The sequence below is a fragment of the Accipiter gentilis genome, chromosome 3, assembly GCF_929443795.1.
Source record: "Accipiter gentilis chromosome 3, bAccGen1.1, whole genome shotgun sequence".
Classification (NCBI taxonomy): domain Eukaryota; kingdom Metazoa; phylum Chordata; class Aves; order Accipitriformes; family Accipitridae; genus Astur; species Astur gentilis.
In genome coordinates this window covers 39,420,956-39,441,456 of record NC_064882.1, presented here as the reverse complement: position 1 = coordinate 39,441,456, position 20,501 = coordinate 39,420,956, and the positions used below count along the sequence as shown (strand labels likewise).

The 20,501-nt window shown below is 36.4% G+C and overlaps 1 protein-coding gene across 1 annotated transcript in view; it reads right to left on the bottom strand.

Moving 5' to 3' along the window:
• Window positions 1-491: 491 nt before the first annotated feature.
• POLN (DNA polymerase nu) overlaps window positions 492-20,501 on the bottom strand; it is a 104,367-nt gene continuing 84,357 nt past the window's right edge. The window contains exons 22-24 of the mRNA XM_049835306.1: window positions 13,209-13,276; window positions 3,573-3,634; window positions 492-657 (exon numbers count right to left, since the gene is read on the bottom strand). Of these exons, the coding sequence (XP_049691263.1) occupies window positions 589-657; window positions 3,573-3,634; window positions 13,209-13,276 (199 nt within the window). The 3' untranslated portion in view covers window positions 492-588. The remainder of the gene's footprint in view (window positions 658-3,572; window positions 3,635-13,208; window positions 13,277-20,501) is intronic.

The following is a 20,501-nucleotide window of genomic DNA, read 5'->3' as shown; positions in this document are numbered from 1 at the left end:
ATCCAGTTTTGTTTACCTATTTTGCTCCAAAATCCTAAATATAAATTAAGGTGGAGATTCTTCATTTCCAAAGAACTCTTTTTCTAAGTCTGTGGAACATGACATTTAATGCGTGATGCAAACCAAGCAGCTGCCTTCTACTCACAAAATATAAAATAAGCTGAACACAACAGTTTGGCCCTTGCTGATACAGTTCAAATAGTGCCAGATTAGAAGTATTTTTACATAGACACTTCACAAAATATTTAACATTAAAGTTTAAACATCCATCTAACTTAAACTTATTTGTCATGTTCCCAAAGGGTTAATATTGTCTTGCTTCATTTCTTACATGTAGTAATTTAGCTCTGAACAAAAGCAGCTCCCTGCTGGTTACCTTGGCTAAAGGAAACACAATGAACTGGTAAAAACCAGTTTTATCTCACTGCTGTTGCCTAGGGCTACAGACAAAATGAAGTAAAAAAATTCACATGCAGAGTATTAGGTGCTTATGAAAGATCCAGCAGCGCTGTTGCCTAGTGATTCAGTGAGGAATCAGCATAGGCCAATGAGGTGTATGGGTACTGAATAACATCCCCGATGACTGCTTTACATCTCCTGCAATTCTGTCATACACCCCCATGATTTCCCAGTGGTAAGAATCACTTTCAAGGGAACCTGTCAGAAAAAAAAAATATAAAAAATTAAACAAACAAACACATCACACATAGCAAGATTACTATTTTTGCTTTTCCCCTTGGATGTTGACACTGCTCTAGATTAAATGCCTATCCAATATGAAATGTTCTTTATGTCTATTAATACTTAATTATCACTACAATTTTGATTAAAATACCTTAAGACTAACTTTCAGTTTTGAAATTGCAAATACACGTTACTGAATTGCAAAGAATATGCTAAAGGAAAATTCATCTTATTACGCTTTTCAAAAGAGCTACAAAATCAGAGTGTTTATAATCAGCAATTTGTCAGCAATGCATAAAGATACTAGGTGGTTTTTACCATCCACTTTTCCAATTCTAGGGTATTTTTGTTGTTGCTTTGGTTTTATTTCAGTTTATTTTGCAGTTACTGGTGCTCTATTACACAGTAGATTTTCTGACATGAAAGCTGCCTCATTTGCAAGGACTATATTTTGGAAAAGAAGCTACTTCAAAGATAAAGCATCCTTTTCCTCAAAGAAGAAAAAGAAGTCTCTCCCTATTAAGACTGTATGTGTGCTCTACTTTAGTGACATTTTTCCTCCGTATTAAAAAATAATATTCATATTAACAGACCACATAATACATATTTTGTTGAAGTACGTGTACTGAAGGAGAGCAGGAGCATTTCACAAAAATCTTTTTATCTTCAACATCCCTAATCCTAAAAGACATATTCTTACTGTATAGAAGGGTAAACAACATGAACAAAAATAGGTTTTTTTTAAGAGATCACTCTCAATTTCTTTGCTGAGATCAAGCTGTTGATACTTTATGTTTTCTATCTGGCCCCTGCCAGTGATCCATTCGTGATTCTTCAGAGGAAGATGAAGTATCTTCATGACGCATGTAGTCGAATGTGCAGCAGGAGTAAAAGTATGTCATGACTTCTACAGTAATTTGCTCAGAAAAAGGAGACCAAAACAAGGGTAATAAAACATGTGTCTCCCAATACTTCTACTGCCTATTAAAACGCCCTAATCTTTGAAAACCCCAGACAACTACCTATAGGCCAAGAATGTGTTTCTTTTCAGCTATTAAAATGTAGTTGTCGTTTAACAGAGAATTACTATTCTCATAGGAATGACATATTGAATCCATTTGCTAATGCATCGAGATGAATTTGTCAGTGTGTGATACTAGACACCTTAGGCTAAGGTGAAAGAAACTGTGTTCTAAGATGGTGTGTCCCATTTTGTCCAAAGGACATTAAAACCTTCTGCCAGTTAACGGTTAGTGTGAAATATATAACACTAAAACGATATTCTGCCCATGTAACTATGAACACTCTCATTAACCATGTAAACATTTTTCTTTCTAAGAAACCTATTAAATTTTCATGGCAATGACTTCCTCAGGCAAAGTATGAACGATGTTGTCTCGACAAAGTGACCAAAAACAGTCTCCTAAAACTATCAAGGAAGGACTATGGTGTTGCTATTCTCTTTATATACCATCTGTAACACCACATTTGATTATTTTAATAACCTTACAGCAGCATAAGTGCCAGGTGTCTAATACTGTCATTAAAAATATTTAGATGTAGTATACCTTGAAAAACAGTCTTGGTTCATTTTTCAAGGAATTTGTAACAGAAGAAGCTAGGCAAGCACAGGTGTACAATGCAAAGTAACATTGCTTACAATGTAAGCAACCTATAGAAATGCAGTTTATAAAGCTTGGGAGTGTCAGTGCAAGAAATGTATAATCCCAGTATGGCCAAAAGGTCTCACTTGACCAAATCTGGGAAACAGGAGTGCAAGTTTTTACAAGGGTTAAGTGAACAGAGAGGGGGGGATTCCAGTGTGGGAAGGAGAAAGAGTAATTTAGATCTCAGACACACCTCCTCATCCTCTCTCAGCTTTTGTGGGAAAGATGGGCTTTGTAAGGACCCAGAAATATGTAACTGCAAGACCTCCAGAGAAAGCCTCACAAAGTGGCTGAGATGATGAAATAGAGAAGATCTGGAGGAAGAAATATAAGCTAGAACTTATCCAGTAGTTTTCTTGTCCAACCATTTCCATTAGTGCAAGTCTGTATGTTGTAACCATCTCTGAAATAAATAGAATAAACTTTTTCTGTCCCCAAATCTTGTTCAGTAATACTGCTGAATGAGTGATCTAGAAACACCAAGTACTCCATTCCTTAGAAAACAGGAAACCCTTGGACTGTTGCTGACTTAGTAAGTTTAGGGATTCCCAGGAACTGTAGTCCTTTATTAAGCAACAAAAGCTGAGCGGTAGGCTAGGATGAAGGGTACCCATCTTGTAGAGAGAAAAATATAATTATTTTATAAAATAATTACAATTAGGTCCAATACATAGGTAGATACAACAGCTGTGTAGCTATCTAGCTATTCAGTTTTTACAGATGTTGTTCCATTAGATGATGTCCTATACTTTAAACAGTGACCAATGATTTTGTCTGCTTTATGTGTTAGACATCCACATGAAAATGTTAAAAAGACCAATTTTCTAAGTGAAAATTACTGAAGAAAGATCTTTTGCAATAATTTTTCAGCAGTAATGAATGCCTGGCACATTTAGAAAGCCTATTAAAGGCACATATTTCTCACTCTACCACACCCAAGAGAAATTCCATGGCAATGAATGAAATAGATTTTGAAATTACCATACTACATTGCTAAGACAAAGAGTAGATGACAATCACACTTTCCAAAATGGAGGTTGAGTTTCTTTCAGTTATTTTCCTTTTTTTATAGTAATTTAAAAAAGCAATTACACGAAATATGAAAGTGAAACTGTTGAAGTGAAAGGCAAAATAGTTGTCTCTAGATTCTTAATATGATGACAATAACATACAAAACTCAGCATGCCTGAGATGGTAATGGAAATCTAGAATTGTCCCTACCTTTAGTGGCACTTCGAAGGCTGTCGTTTGCTGAAGGGACTCCATTGTTCTTTTTACCAGTGCTGTAAGGTAAATTTGAAACCCTACAGCTTTATTTTCCATGTTAGAATTGTTATATAGGAAAAAAAAAATCACAGGCTTTATATTCTGTTACATAATACTGGCATTTCTACATTAAAAAAAATAATATTTAACCATTTACCATTTCTGCAGATTTTTTTTTTAAGTTAAATTTTATCTCTTGTGGAAGGTTCAATTCCTTATTTTAGATTGAATTTTAGGGTGAAATTTGGAGAATTATTTAACTTCTATATCCTATAAATACAGAAGTACAGCACTAATGTATTTTATATAGAGGTACACCATGTCTGAGTGCTGTATTTCTGAGCTTTCAAGTTCAGTACTCTTAACTATATGTTTGGTGACATTTTATATATTTTAATTTTCTTGTGCAGCCATAAAACTCAATCTATAAAAAATAAGCTAGGAAAAAATATACTAGAAGTCTGAACTCTCTAAAATATCTTATTCTTCAAAGTAAAGAGATCAGAGTCAATTTAAAAAAAATAAAATCTTCCCTGTGTTATACTGGAGCTATCAAGAATCTAAACAATTAAACTTCAGTATGATTTATGTAACTTAACAACTCATCATGTCATAACACTATGCTCACTGTTACTGTAAAGATGCATCTATCATTATTCCTAATCAATCATTTGGAATCAGAGATGTCATCCATGGTCCTGCCAATTAGTGTTTCGCTTGACAAAAAAGCTGCTGCAACACAATATTGTTCTAATAAAAAACAAAGAGAGATTCAATGGATAAGTCGCTTTTAAAAAAGAAGTAACTTTTGGCTAGTGAAAGTGAAATAGGAATTCCAGGCAGCCCCAGAATAAAAGTTATTGAGCAACCTCCATTGCTCTGACAGGATGGCTGACTAAGTAATACATGTTGTCATGTGCCTCAGACTTGAGAAATACCAGGGTATGCAATATGTGGTGATAACTGCTAGACTGGAAACCACATGATTACTTAGAAGCTTTCTTTGAAGTTATCCCTCGATGCGCATCACAGTTCTTTTGCAGCTGAGGTTTAGATGCAAAGGAGCAACAAGAACTCTAGGAACCTGCGTATGGTTGTTGCTGTGGCTGCTGCTGAAACCTTTTCTAATGATGTCAGCAATGAAGAAGAGGATGCAATGTTTTCTGTCACATCTGTGACACTGAGGCTGGCTTGATAATCACGATGAGGATAACTAGCTTCTGCCAACAGAAGTGGAGTGCTCAGACCGTGCTGGCTCACTCAGACTTGCGTGCTAATGAGCTGTCAGAAGATTTTCCATGAAGTCCAAATTATGCAATAACTCAAAAGATCAACGGCTGAAGTGCCAAGGCTGAGGAAAACGAGACATTTGTTGACACATCTATGTACAGCTACACCTATATATTTGCTTTATGTTAGATTTGAGGTAGTTCGTGGCCCGGTGTAGGATATAGCATTGTTTTTGGAGAGAACAAACAAACATTGCAACCACACATTGTGAAAGGGGAAGTGCTGGCCTAAATAATTATCCATTTAAAATCCAGTCCAAGTCAACATGGCTATTAATAGAGGAGTGTTGGACTGCCTCCATCTTGAGAAGCCCACTCTGAATTTAAACAAGCTGCCAGCTCCAGGAGGTCAGCAATGTAGCAGACGTCGGGGCACTTCAACCAGGTGGCATGCCTTCAGAAGGCTAAGTGGATTGCCAGTCAGTCCCTGGGTAAACATTTTTTCCATCGGTAAGCTCCCCACTAGGCTACGACTGCACAAAGCTTTTGTGAGAGCCTAACATCTGGATTCCGCACTTCTCATGCAGAATTACTCAGCTCTGTATGTTCCAATAAAGCACTTATGAAGGGCACACTCAACTCTGTGCAACTTAACATTTTTTGAGCTGTGTAAGACACTGAATTCTTATCCTGAACCACTTGCCTCAAAGATCGTTAGGTGTGAGGGACTGGACCATCATCTCAAGGAACTGTAAACTGCTTATCTTGAGCCCTTTGTCTCTAAGATGGCCTGTTTAAGCAGGACACTCCTCTGTCGATAAGGACGATTACCAGGCCATTTGAGGCATCCAGAGGAGGAAGGTCCTGTGATGGACGAAAACTGCAGCGCACGACATCATTGAAATATGCCCTATAAAAAACTCATAGAGACAAGCTGTGAGGGGGCCTTCTTCACCACCAAAGAATTGAAGACTGAGGACCAACGGGACACCGCTGGATCCATGGTCGTGACCATCCTTGCAAGCCCCACCACCGACTGCTTGCCTGAGGACCAACGGGACGCCGCTGGATCCGTGGTGGTGACTATACTAGCAATCCTATCCCGACTGCTTGCTTAATTCCTACCTTTTCTTCCATTCTATCCTATCGCTACCATTTTGATACTTTTGATAATGAAACCTATTTTGACTATACAGCATTTGACCTCGTTTGTGTCTTAATCTCGCTCTTGGGATCATATCGAAACCTTCAACGACACTGGATCGGGACAAGCTGTTAGACAAATATACAGCAATAGAGTATCAGGGCAACAGAAGGAATAGGTCTTTTTGACAAAAAGAGCTCCAACGGACAACAAAAGATGGAGCACAAGTCAGCAGCATCGACTCATGGGTTGAAAGATGTGAGCAGTATGATAAAGGGTGCTGTCTGCATATGTGCTGAGTTAGACCAGTTTTCCCCTAGTTCTCTAGACCTCTGAATTTGACTAGTTCTCTCCCATACAACTGTTATCCCCAAAAGGGGATTCATGATGGCAGCGATGATTGCAACACCTTTCGCTGTTGGTTCACGCAGTTTTCACATTAAGGCATTTGGCACGATCAGAATTCTGCTGCATTCTTAACTGCTCTTAATTTTAAAAAGCACAGATTAAAGTGGCCACATCAGTGAACAAACCTAATGGTTCCTCATTCACTTTGACAACCCATTAAAAAACTCTCCATGGGTCTGCTCCATTTTCTTCATTATTTTTTTCTGTGTGAGTTTGACTCCCCGTTCTCTTTCCCATGTCACAATGACTTCTCCATCTCTTCCCAGTTTGGTGGGTGGCATAGTAAAACCATTCATTTCAAGCAATCTGAAGTTGGTTTGCCTGCATTTCAGCCTTCTGAAATCATACCTTTGCAAGTATCCAAAAGATTTGCCTACATCTACTTTACAACAGATTTTATAAATATATAATGATAACAGAAATATCAAGAAAAAGCAGCTGGATTACCATTCCTGTTGAGTAGCTGGTTAAGACAGTCAACAGTGAAGAAGGAAGCATTTAAACTAAATGACAGCCTTTACACACAAATAAATAGGTAAACTGGCTGAATACACCTAGGCTGGAAATTTAAAGTTCTAGATTTTCCGGAGATGAAATTCTGGAACAGTCTCCCAGTGGGAGTAATTTTTCATATGGAGATGATCATTTATAAAAGAGACCATATGGCATGGTGGTATGTAATTGCAGGAGAGGTCCCCTTTAGTCCTATATATATAATATCTGATTCTCCCACTACTCTCTCAAATCTCCTTGAAAACTCTCCTCTTTCTCAAGGCTCAAAATAAACAATACAGACATACACAACTATCTTCTTTATCTCATATACATTACAGAGTATGGTCACTAACAAAAGTGACCACAATGTTTAAATAGATCTGTCTCCACCACTCTTAATTTTTTGTTTCTTTTCTAAGATTTAGATTGGAGGCTTTCGGGATAATGATTATTTCTGTTCAGTCAAGAATCTAGTATATGTAGGGCACATAAATTATTAATTTTAAAATGTTCCTATGCAGCCAGCCATATACTGCAATGGCGTCTGTAAAATGCTGTTCTCCCAATGTTTGCAACTTATCTTTCAAAACCCATAGCTAGCAATTATGAGATTTGTTGATTATACTCATCCTGGAATGCTTTGTAAGTGCTAAGTTTGTCATGTTAAAATATTATGTATAAAAAAAAATGGTGACAGCAAAGTGAAGAGATCACAGACGAACTGAAATTTTAACATATGTTTTAACATATATTAGATTTTATTGATACTGGCCAGAATAAATAAGCTTATTGAAAGTGTTGTGAATAGAAGCAAAGACACACGTCTACTGTGGAACAAAAGCTTATTTGTCCTTATCGAACCAAAGACATTTTTCAAGCTCACTCACCTATGAAATTATGACTCCAGAAACATGTCAAAGCTGGCGAGACATATGATCTATGGAATACGGATTTTTGCAAATTGAAAGCTATCTGGAGGCATCTTTAGTTTATGCACCAGTGTTTTTCAAGTTCGAAAAAGGCAGCTCAGAGGACAAAAAATGTCACTAACTTGTGATGACAGTTCATTCTTTTGTCCTTCTGTTACTTGAGTCCGCTTTTGAACATGTGCACTTTTTTGTGCAGCTGCCTCAGTACCCATTAAGTGGGAAACTGTAGCAGAATAAAATGAAAATTCATGGAATTTGTACATAAGCCAAAAATTTGTAGTGGCAAATTTTAAAAAAATCTAAGATACTGTTCTTTAGGTAATAATAATCTTAATTGATCTTAATATCAAAATAAATAGGTTTAGTTTATTCTGATTTTTTTACTTTGACTGGTCCTTTTGGTGTTCTTACATTTAAAGTATTTCAGCTGAAATATTTTATACCTGGTAAAATATCAGAAAAATTGTCTAAAACTGTATTTGGTACATGTAAAAAACACAAGAACGGATGCAGAAATTAACTTCTTTAATTCTATCAGTGATGTATGATTATAAATGAGTTCTAAAAAAACCCACCTTTAAAAATTGCCCTAATGCACTGTGATATTGAACACAAAGTACTGGAATACACACATTTCTACAAAAATATGTAATTTCAAGTACTAAGTGTCTTTCATTTAATTATGCTTCTCACTAATGGATGCAGTTAAGCAAGCATAGTGACAGGGAACAATCCACAGTAATCATCATTGGCAAAGTTCACCTTTCAAATCCACCGGGTATATATGGAATACACATCAGAAGCCAGATCTTACAATTGTAACTACGGGTAACCCTGTACTGTAAAAAAATAAATAATTATTCTGCATTTCTTCACCCCAAAGTGTATTCCTCCTTTTAGCAGTAATGTATTCAGAATAATCCAAGGGCAAAGAGGCATTTGAAACAGAGCATGGAGAGGTAGTCTCAGAAATAGCCTCCACAAAATGAAAGACTGGGTTCTGCAATTCCTGAATACCCTTCCAGAGTCCCCAGCCAGACTCACAGTTTGATGTGGGGACAGTGTATCTACCTGATTACACAGACTTCCGAATTCAGAGATGCTGAGCTCTCTCAGCTCCAAGAGCCCAGTTTTTAGCATTCCCAAAATATCATATGCCTTTCTGCTTCCTGGGCTGCTGGAGAGCTCAGGATGTGAGGAAGCCAGACAGGCAAGCTGGCTAGAAACCAGGCAGATTATTGATGGCAAAGCTGACAGTCTTCTGCCAAAACCAAACCAATTTCTGCCAAATGTTTTGATTTAATCTTTCCAGTCACCCTTTAATAGAAAATGAGGAGTTTTAAAAAGCTCTCTTGCTTTCTTGTTCTTGCCCTAAACAGAGAATTGAGGTATATAATATGCCATATCTTTGTTGAAAATCATACAATTCAGAGTAGTACATGCTTTGTTGTATTTCAAAGTATGTCAAAGCTTGGACACTCAAAGCCTTGTTATAAATAAATGATGTTTTGCCTTGTCCATTCAGAGTGAACCATATGCACACTGTAAAACCGTGGGTGATGGATTCTGTTTGAAGAAGGTATTCTTCCAAAATACAGATAACACCTAACTTAAGTTACATGCAGTATTTTGAGCAAAAGTAGATATTAGAAAAAAAGAACACCTTATTGCTTGCTCCTTGTTTATTAAATTCAAGAGATTCAAAATCATCTGTTGGGCATAGATTATTAGATGCACTATAAATTGGATTTCTGTATACTGCAAAGTACTGAAAATTCTTATGGTGTCCTATGAAGTCCTAAGCAGGAATAGAGAAAATATCAGCATTATGATTGCCTTGTGGCAATTCTCAGCCTCCATCAGGAGAGTCTTAGAAGCAAATACACATTTTAATGTTGTAAAGCAATACAAAAGAGACACTTCCATAAGGGAAATGCTGCTGAGAAGGCTTATGTTCTGTGGTACAATCTAATTGAAATAATACTATTTACCTTTATGTTCTTCATTTATAAATCTTAAAAGTATTTTAAGATTTCATATCCATTCTGCAAACAAGAAAACTGAGACACATATATTTGTTGTTGCTTTTGTGAAAAAGTAGATCAGAAGCATGACTGGAATCAGAATGCAAACACGCTGAATAGTAGGCCAGTGCTGCTTGGATCACACTAAATGCAAGAAACTAACACAGCACTGAACTGTAGTCCATTAAAACCATCAAACACTACTCTTTAGCTTTAAGTCCACGTCTTTCCCTTTACTGAGCTTTGTGACTGTACAACTGAGATTTCTCTCTGGATCATTAAGCTGCAGACTGGAAACTGCAAGTCAGCAGATTCTGTAATTTAAAGTTTCTGAATGGACAAAAGCTTATTAGGTAAGTAAAGACAAAGCTGACAGCTAAAGAATATCGGCAAATAAAAGTAAGAAGAGTAAGGACTTAAAAAAGGGAGAAAGAACTTTGCATAAAGGGATGAAAACGATATTTGGACTTTCAAAGCACTAGAGTGAATTAGGAGCACACATCCTACTGAGACTCCTTCTTTTGTTTAAAACTCACATACCTAATTTGTTATCTTAGTTAGCAGCTCCTGAAATAATTGGAAAAGATTAGGAGAAAACAGTCTTCCTATTTAGTTTCATCTGAAAGGAATCTAGGTCAACCGCTCTCAGACTGCTCTGTGATGTGAACCAAAACTGCTCACACCACGGACTGGGGACAATAGGGAGACGTGCTTCATCATCATACTTCTGACTGGAAGTTAGATACTAGTGCACATGCACCCTTTCTCTGCCTATTCAGGTCAAGCAAAATCCTCGCTAATGACACTGAAGGAAGAGCCAGCTTCGGTCACTTTTAAGACAACTTGGATTAGTTCTTTTACCAGCAGTAGAACTATTTGCAAAACACAGAATCACAGAATGGCTGAGGTTGGAAGGGACCTCTGGAGGTCATCTGGTCCAGCCCCCCAGCTCAAGCAGGCACATCCAGAGCCAGTTGCCCAGGACCGTGTCCAGACGGCTTTTGAATGTCTCCAGGGATGGAGACTCCACAACCTCTCTGGGCAGCCTGTGCCAGTGCTCAGTCACCCTCACAGTAAAAAAAGTGTTTCCCAATGTTCAGAGGGAACCTCCTGTGTTTCATTTTGTGCCTATGCCTCTGGGCCTGTCACTGGGCACCACTGGAAATATCCTGGCTCCATCCTCTATGCCCCCTTCCTTCAGGTATGTATATACATTAAGACAATCCCCCTGAGCCTTCTCTCCTCCAGGCTGAACAGTCCCAGCTCTCTCAGCCTTTCCTCACAGAGGAAATGCTCCATTCCTTTCATCATCTTTGTGGTACTTTGTTGGACTTTCTCCAGTCTGTCCATGTCTGTCTTGTACTGGGGAGCTCAGAACTGGATGCAGCACTCCAGGTGTGGCCTCACCAGTAATGAATAAAGGGGAAGAAAATGAATGAATGAAGAAACGAAGAAGGAAACAGATGTCTTAGGTTGATCTTTAGTGTTAAGGAAAATACGTTTTATCACTCTTCTGTTTTGTGGTAAGCCAGTATATCTGGAAGTTACTGTAAAGCAGAATTTTCTTCTTTTCTTTGCCTCTTAGGGCAAAGTAGAGTCAAACCTAAAAATCAATCTTCAATCAGCAGAATGAAACAAACTTCCATCTTGAACACTGAAGCTTGGCAGCCTATGTTAAGTGCAATGACAATTTCCAAGGTACCTCAGACCTCTAGACTGCCCAGGTCCATTTCCTAAAGGTCATCTTAGCAACTTCAATTACACGGTGATAGCTTTGAAGCAGAACAAGGAATTTACAGGTATGTTTGTTCTGCACACTGCAGCTAGACATGGAGATACACGAACTAGTTACACTGTGGTGTGTAGAGCAGACACATCTTGAGTATTTGAACTGGACTCTTTGCGTTTTCAGAAAAAAAGCCTCTAGTCATCATGTTTCTCTAGTGGGATAATTTATTACTATTATTCATATGATGGCTAGAGGTTTCTTCTGTTATACTGGAAAAATATTGATTTTGCTGAATTTACTACAAATTCATACTAGTGACAGAGATCAGAATTTGACCTGATGAGGGTAGAATCTGTGATTTTCTATATGTATAAACAACCATGAATAATTTTTGTCTTTTGGGTAGAATATTAGCTCTATACTTAATGCATTGATGTAAAATAAGATAATAAAAATCCTTCTATGCTGTCTTAACAGATTTCATTCAATATACTACACTTTCTAACTCTGGAACTATGGCACTCTTAGACATTGGCCTCTTCTGAGTAGATGCTGCAATCTCTGATAAATTGCATGGCGCTTTTTAAATTTAAACCAGATTTGAACTCCTGTATTTAGAGGTCAAATGTTAATACATTAACCTAATTCATTACAATGCCCCTAATACATTGAACTTAAATATTTCCCAGGTTCTTTGTTTTGATTAGATGGAGGTTTAACGTTCTCATTATGAACTAATACTCACAAGAGGGATCAGTGATGAAATGAGACTAATATGGCAAATTATACTGTTTAAATGAATGCAACACAGGGAGGTGAAATTAATTTTTTCTTAGATGCTTAGGTTATAATGGAAGACATTTCTTGTATTGGTTCATTTAAAATATTTGCGACATTATTCTAATTGTTTTAGCCAAAGGTATTGTTGACCTTCAAACTAGACCAAAGTTTGTGAATAAATGTTTGGTGCCTACAGGAATAAATCCACTACTTACTGGAGAAGAGACCCAACAGCCTCCTATGTGCCCTCGTTTGCTAGCTAAATTTGTACCAGATGCTGAGACAAACTCTGGCTTAGGAAATAATGTCTGGAAGTAAGCCAGAGGAGAGGATAAAGACATAGGCAGAAACTTCTACTAACCCTTAACCTTGAAAGTCCCATCATAAAGTTTTCTTAATATAAAAAAAAAGCAGTAAACTAATTACAGTACATTATATTCTTACATTAAGAATTTCATACTTTATGTAACAGGCCCCAGTCATAAGTATTTATGAAGTTACATTCCAAGCCATTCTTTTTAAGCTGATTTCCTTCTAAAACCCTTTGAAACCTTGGAGAAAGTACTACTATTTAGCTTTACAGGATTCACACATGGGATGAGGGAATCTTGATGAGAAAACTAAATACAAATAAGCATGTTGATGAACTCCAGATGAGGAGTATATCACATTTTATCTACATAAGAGCCAGTGGTGGAAAACATTCAGAAAAATCTGCTTAGTATACATTTTCTTAATCATGAGAATCAATGTGCTTCTTCCTGTTACATTAATTCTTTATCCTCTGAGAAATGACACGTTACAGGGAAAAAAAAGGGAATAGGGGAGAAAGAGCAAGAGAGATTGTATTTACCTGAAAATTCCTGGATTTGAGAATCTTGTACTTCAAACAACAACTCGTCATGAATCTGGGCAATTAACCTGAAAAATTTCAGAGACTAGATAACAAATGCAAGAAATTTCTAACAGTGCTTTCCATTCATATCATCAGCTAAGGGTCACATATACAATAGATATGTTAAAGTGAAAATAAACATCCTAAGAAAATGAAAAAATCATTAATGGATTTAAAAGGATTGCCACTCCACATATTCTGAAAACATAAAAGCCATGGTTGTAAACCCAAACTGTGCTTGCTAGCTTATAAATGTCATTCAAGATTTGATGACGTGACAAGGTATTACTTAAAACCAACGTAATTTGCAGAAAATTGCAAGAAATTATAGAGACAGGCTATGTTTTGTTAATATAGCTTGTTTTTTTCAAGTTGAGCCAGAATAAATCTGGTTGCAAATGGGCAGTTTTACTAATGCAATTTAGGTCAATAGTAAGACCTAGTAAGAGACTTGGCTCACCGGTGTACCAATATTCACTCTTAGTTGGCCAGTGACTTGAGCCCTTTCCAGAAAATAATCTTTTCACTTAAGTGCAAAGTAGGTGTCCTCTTGCTGACAAGCAAGTGGTTTGAAGAATGAAAATGCAGGCACAGACACACAACCTGATCTGTTGCCTCCGCTATCAGGACAGTTGCCTTCACAGGGACAGAGTGTACAGCTGAAAGCAGTAACATCTTGAAAGCCATGCAACTACATGTACCCGAGTTCTTCAGTTAGAGCTGTTTTGTAATGAGTTTATACTGCTGCTTTGTTTTTCTCTTTGTCTATATTAGTTCTGTATTGATAGGTCTCTTGCATATGGACTGTGACTTAACTGTTCGGTGCTTACAGAATAGGACCCTAAATTGATGGTTTGGGTGCAAAAGTACTTTCACAAAGGAAATAATAAGTATATTTGAATGAATCAAGTCCACAGCAGAATAATCTAGCACATATAATCCCTGAGTGTAGTTCTCACTCAGGAAGAAAAAATACTGCATATCTGATTAGACTGTATTCCTACTAGGTTTATTTTATTACCTCTTTAATTATTGTAGCTGGGAGTCTAAGTCATGAAACTGTACCACCTATTTCCAAATTGCTTTGCAATTTGTACATAACATTTAAATTAAATGTCCATTTTAGACTTTTCTTAATACCTAGGAGTTATTCAAGTAAATAATTCCTTACAAATGGCTGAAACATCAATATGGTTACTACTTATAACTTCTCACAGCTTTCAGGAAAATATCCTAAGATAGTTTCACACTGCCTTAAATTACAATGTGACATTGACTAACAGTGTGGTGAGCTCTAATAATAGATCTTAAATTATTAGTCACTTACAACACAGTCAGAAGCAGAGTGAAACAGATTAACATATTTCTAATAGGAAATTGGGACACAGGATACAAAAAGAAATAGATGAAAAGACCAGGATCATCTGTAGCAAGAGAATACAGTTACATGAAAAGTTGTAATTTCCAATGCAAGTAAATTAATTAAAGCAAGAGATTCCTTGTAATCATTGAAATGACATGGAAAAAGATATCAGTCAGAAAGAACTGTGAACATTAAATATGAATATACAGTGAATCAATGGAATAAGTGAAAATAATTGTATTGATTAAATCAGTGCAATAAAAATGTGATAGACTGGTTATTATTTGTACCAGAGTAGTATCTCATGCCTTTAGTCAGGATTAGAGCACCATATAATCTGAATATTTGAAGGTAAGGAAACGTCCTTTCTTAGAAGAACTTACAACATACATTAAAAATTTTATCATAAATTTATCAGGATTTAAGAATGGAGGAAAAAGAATTGGATTTTCAAAACCACTCAGCATTGGATCAGCTGATCACCTCATCTCCATGCTAAAAGTAAAACTGAGTTCAGAAGGAGCAGGGTTGGACCAGAGATCAGTGCTACCTTATGTGAGTCAGAAAACCTGTGGAAGCAATGTGAACTGAACTCAAAATTTCTGTCTGGACAGCACACTACAGACTTGACACAACTCTACATGCTCCAGGTCATCCACTGAAAGCAGCATAGCTATTTTAGCTTGGGTCTCCATCTGGGCTAAATGACCCTGTTTCTCAATGCTTATCATCCTGAGTAGCACAGCCTATCGGCTCCGTTATATTGCCAGTTAACTGAGGAACTGCACAGAGTTGCAGAATTACATCTACCCCATCTTAAACATCTAGTGATTAATTTGAAGTTCAGGACAATATTCTGTCTGCTAAAATACAGAACTAGAAGTGAGCATTGCTGGTTCTCTTGTCTAGCTCTGCTACTCTCCTGCTAAGCAATACACGTTCAATTAGAAAATGGGGATAATATTTATCTCGGAGATGTGAGATCTAAGAAATAAGTATTTCTAATACACTTCTCTTTTCAAATGAAAGACATTACATAAGTTTTAATTAATGCTAAACGTGATTTCCTAGCTTGATTCCAAGAAATGGAATAGTATACACTATTTCCTCCTTAATGTTCATCAAACAAGTTAAATTTTTTGTTATGATCTCTTACCTCTTTTTCTTATCAATCTCACACCAACTTAATGGGTTCTACTCTTGCAGGTTTACAGTACAAGGCCACCTTAATTTTTTCAGGGTTGTTAAAGTAATAATACTTGCATGCAATATGCTGTTCCACAGAAGGAAGCGTTCAATTTGACATCAATACCAATGAAAGAAAAAAATCAAAGCAATTTATACATTCAAAATTCATAGCTTTCACTGTTCCAGTGCACGCACCCACCCACCCGTTGCATACCTTGAGTGAAAGAAGTTTGGAAAAAACCCTATACTTTTGCTTAATAGCTTAATTGAATCATCTTCACTTGGAAGGAATATTGAAATAGCAAGCTTCTCTCATTCTGTCTTGCTAAAAGGTGTGGTAAACTAGATTAGAAACTGCCAACCAGGCAGAGACTAGTTATTTTTGTTGTTCTACAGATTATAAGAATGCCTTTGATTTACAAGCTAATATTTTATTAACTATTTTCTTGATTGCCTGCAGATTAGGCACCATTTTTGATGAGTACACACACGGTTTCTTTTTACTGAGAAACATGACCTGTATCTGAGTATGTCTGTGGTGTGGAATGGAGATACTGCTACAACCTGCACCTTCAAATGCAGAAGTATTACTGTGATTGCCAGTCTGAACGTGGCTTTTGACATCAGTTTAGTGTGCCCAGCACACAGTATCCTTCTTAAACTATTATGCTGCACTATAGAATTTTAAAAAGAAAATCTTTTTTATTCTCTTCAACACTACATTCATTATTCAACCAGTTTCCTATGAAACAACACAGAGACTAAACTTCTCAGGCCTTCAATGGTTCCACCCAGTTATCATTACTATATCATAATCATATTATTGACTTATATATGCTAAAACAAATTAAACTATCATCAAGATTTTCTTTCATGGTATTCTATTTATGAGGCCATATTGCCTCCTTATAGTATATTTTTTCCTAGTACTAAGCCAGTTTGTCTAATATAAGAACAAATGAGGAATTTGTTTGTTACTGTAAAGCAATATATTCCAGATCTGGACCTCTCTGTTCTGAAGTACAGAATTGCAAGTTTTTCTATGACTGCTTCAAATGTGTTGCCTAGAAATAAGTACGCTATTGAACTGACTTCAACAAAACAGCTATTACCTTATTGGTGAGCAACTGTATTTTTTTACCATTAAAGGAAAACAACATTTTGTCTAAACTGCAAATGAGAGCGCTGTGGCATGACGTGCTGCAGACTCTATTGTAGGAATATCCCGTAGAAGAGGCGAGTGTAGGATAGGGGAAAAAAAGACAAGATCGTCATAGTATACTTTCTTGGAAGCTGTTTTTTAACAGCCATGTGCAGTGTTTCAGGCTGTTACAATGTGCCATGAGATGCTCAATCTAATTAAATTCATGCTCCTTCTGTAGTCAAGGGACAAATGTAGGCTCTGACTTAGATGTTCCGAACTGACATCTGGAAAACCCCAACTCTATGCATTGACTTTGTGGGGGTACCACCTCCTATAACAGCTACCTACATTGGGTACCTGAAGTTAGACAGAGAACAGCCTTCTGTACATTTTTGTATCACCGGGGAAGTTTTTACTGCTGTTAATGACACACCCAAAGCATAACATGGTCTAGTTTTCCAGATCGGTCTGCATGAAGATAATGCAAAATATAAACCAGCAATGAGTTCTTACAGACTAACTGTCGGTTAATTTACTCCATCGTTTAGTAGCAAGCAATCTGGACCCACCACATGCCTGTTCCAGACCCCTCAAAACTCACCTCAATCTCAACTGCTGTCTCTGCTCGCTTCCCTCGCCACAGCCCCTGACACTCCCACGGGAGGTCTAACTAAGCACAGGCAGCGCAAAGGAAGGGAACGAGACAGGCGAAGCCATACCTGTAAGGTGCTAAGTGTATTGCTCAAAGAATATCTGAGAGGAGCTCACATACTACATCGAGCTAGCTGGTTCAGGAGTTTGAACAGAAAATAAATTAAAGTAAGGTTTAAAACTGGGTAACTGGGAGAACTTTAAATAAGAGGGTACGACTGTCATGCATAATACAGATCTATGATCTTAAGGGTCTTTTCCAACCTAATTGATTCTGTGATTCTATAAGGAATTCAGGGCACCTTATTCTGACTAAGAACCAGGCTGAGAGCCCAGACTAAAACAGTTTAAGATACTTCCTGTTGGTTAGCTCCACATCTCAGGAAAAAAAAATGGTGTGGCACCATCGGGTTGTCTGATTCTGAGCTAGAGTACTCAAATGTAAAACCTCCATGAAAATTACACGTTTTATTTCTAATTTGAAGACACACTGAGAATTAAATCATAACTAAACAAGAGATTTCCTAAAGCCAAAGGATTCTCTTTGGAGAAGGAGCAAAAAAGTTATTTAAAATCCATCATAGCTTATTTGTTTGAGTAAAAGTTCTAGTTAAACTTAAAAAAAACCCCTATAATTCATTACTTAAGAACAAAAGACAATGTTAATAGTTACCTTTTATACAGGTACAGTAAAAAATATATAAACATTAAAAAAGTTACTAAAAGCACACTACTTTAAAAGGGTATTAATGATCACATGGTAGCACAATAAACACTCTAGAAATACTTTAAAAAATCCATCATTTTCTATTCACATATGGTTTTCTTCTTATTTAAAAAAGCGCTATCTCCCTGATCATTGAAATTAATACCATTTTCTGATACAACACTATCAGATTTTGTATCCCAAATATATTAATATCCTTGTCTGTCATCCTATGTTATCCCCTTTTTTGATGAATAAAATAATCTTCCAACTAGTAACATCACATTTATTCATTTTGAATTTGAATCCTCTAAATGCATAATGGGAGACTTCAAAATTGCAGATAGGAGAGTACATGGTTAAAAGCTTTGTATATAATGATAAGTTTAAAAAAATTCCCAAAAGAGCATAAAAGCTGTTAAGTGGTTAGAAAAAAATTGTAAAAAGAATAAGGTATTTTGAAATCAGATAAATGGGGAAATATGAGAAAAAAAAAAAAAAAAGGAAAGATGGTTTATGTTCTGTAACTAAAAACCAAGAACTTAATGACTTGAAAATTTGATAAATTTTCATACTTAATAAATTCATAGTTAATAAAATAAAATAGTGGTTTAAAAGGCATGTAATGGAACACATTGCCAGAAAAAGCCAGAACGGTTGCTCATGTAACAAACACTTGATTTCAAGAACATTTAGAAATGATGACATACAATGATTTTGGGGGAAGAATCTTAAATCTTCTGTTTCAGAACTTAGACTCATCCCCACAATCACAGCAAGATGAAAATCTGCAGACAGACAGGCTATCCTGCTACAAATCTTACACCTTCTTCCCGAAGCATCTGCTACTGGCCACACTCCGTGATAATGGACCAGATGGATGTTGGATCCAATTCCTCTTAGAAATCATTATGTTCCTTACACTAAAGCTGTATTCTATTTTTTTTTCTGATACTACTAATACTACCTGTTATTTAATTGCGTCACAGTTTCCCCATAAAAGTACACAGATTCCAGTGGAAAGAATGCCTATTAAGTTGTCATATAACTAAGGAAGAAGGCTATGATAATTTTGTAACATTTTGTAGATTTTTCAAGTTTCTTTTGAAGCTGCATCTATAAGAATTTCTAATGTGGTAGTATAAAAGCTATAGCTTAAGATATAGCATGCCTGCATAGATGTTACCTGCATTAACTTTAAGTTACCTCTTTCAGTGTTTCCATAATAAAGACCAAGATATTTTGACATTTTAAAATTTTAACTATAAAAATTCAGCTAACTTATGAAATTTGTTTTCTCAGCAGCTACATCATGAAGAGCAGGAAACTCAACAGATGGTTAATTAAAGAGAGTAGAATTTTTGCATGTACTCAAAGTGTTTTAAAACATACCAATCTAAAAGGTGACCTACAAAGGTTTTTATAAATGAAAAGTATTTATTTGTGTTGAACGACTGACACAAAGGAACCCTGAAAAACCTGCTACATCATGAATGTCCTCTTTGGCTGTGATATTTAAGCATATTAAATATATTTAGGTCTTTCTATACAGAATTTATCATTCTGACTTGATCTGGCTCGCTATGCATGAAGTTTTCAGGTAATAGTTCACCATCTTGTGGATACATGCAAAATACTGCTTTCAATACTTGATGAAAGTAATGATTTTTCTAAGTCAGCATGCCTAGAAATACAAAATTATTTGGCCACTGTGGGAAGCAAATTGCTACATACTGGATTGGGACAGCAGCTATGGAGAGGTCACAGTCATTTCTGACATAGCAATATAATCTAGGATGTTTCCTTCTACTGAAACAAAAGCATATGTCTGCGAAACAAAAATCTTATTTTCCTCCCAAGCAGAATCCAAAGCTTTTATCTTTTCCTTGTGATTCTATTTCTCCAGTATTAGGCTGAGGATAAAGTTGACAAACTTGCTAGAGTTAATCCTCTAGAGGAGATATGCGACCATATACTGGGAAAGTGTGGGCAGGGTACCGGAGCAATAAGCATTTACTTATTGCTTATGCAGAATGAAAATTCTGGATAACTGCTACAGAAGACACATGACTAAAAACAGTTCTTCAGTTCCTCAGGAAACAGATAAAGGGACCTAAGTTCTATGTCCAGAAATAAAGAAAATCATCACACATGGCAGCAGCACTAAGCAGTTTACTGAATGTATTTGGTTGAAGCTAT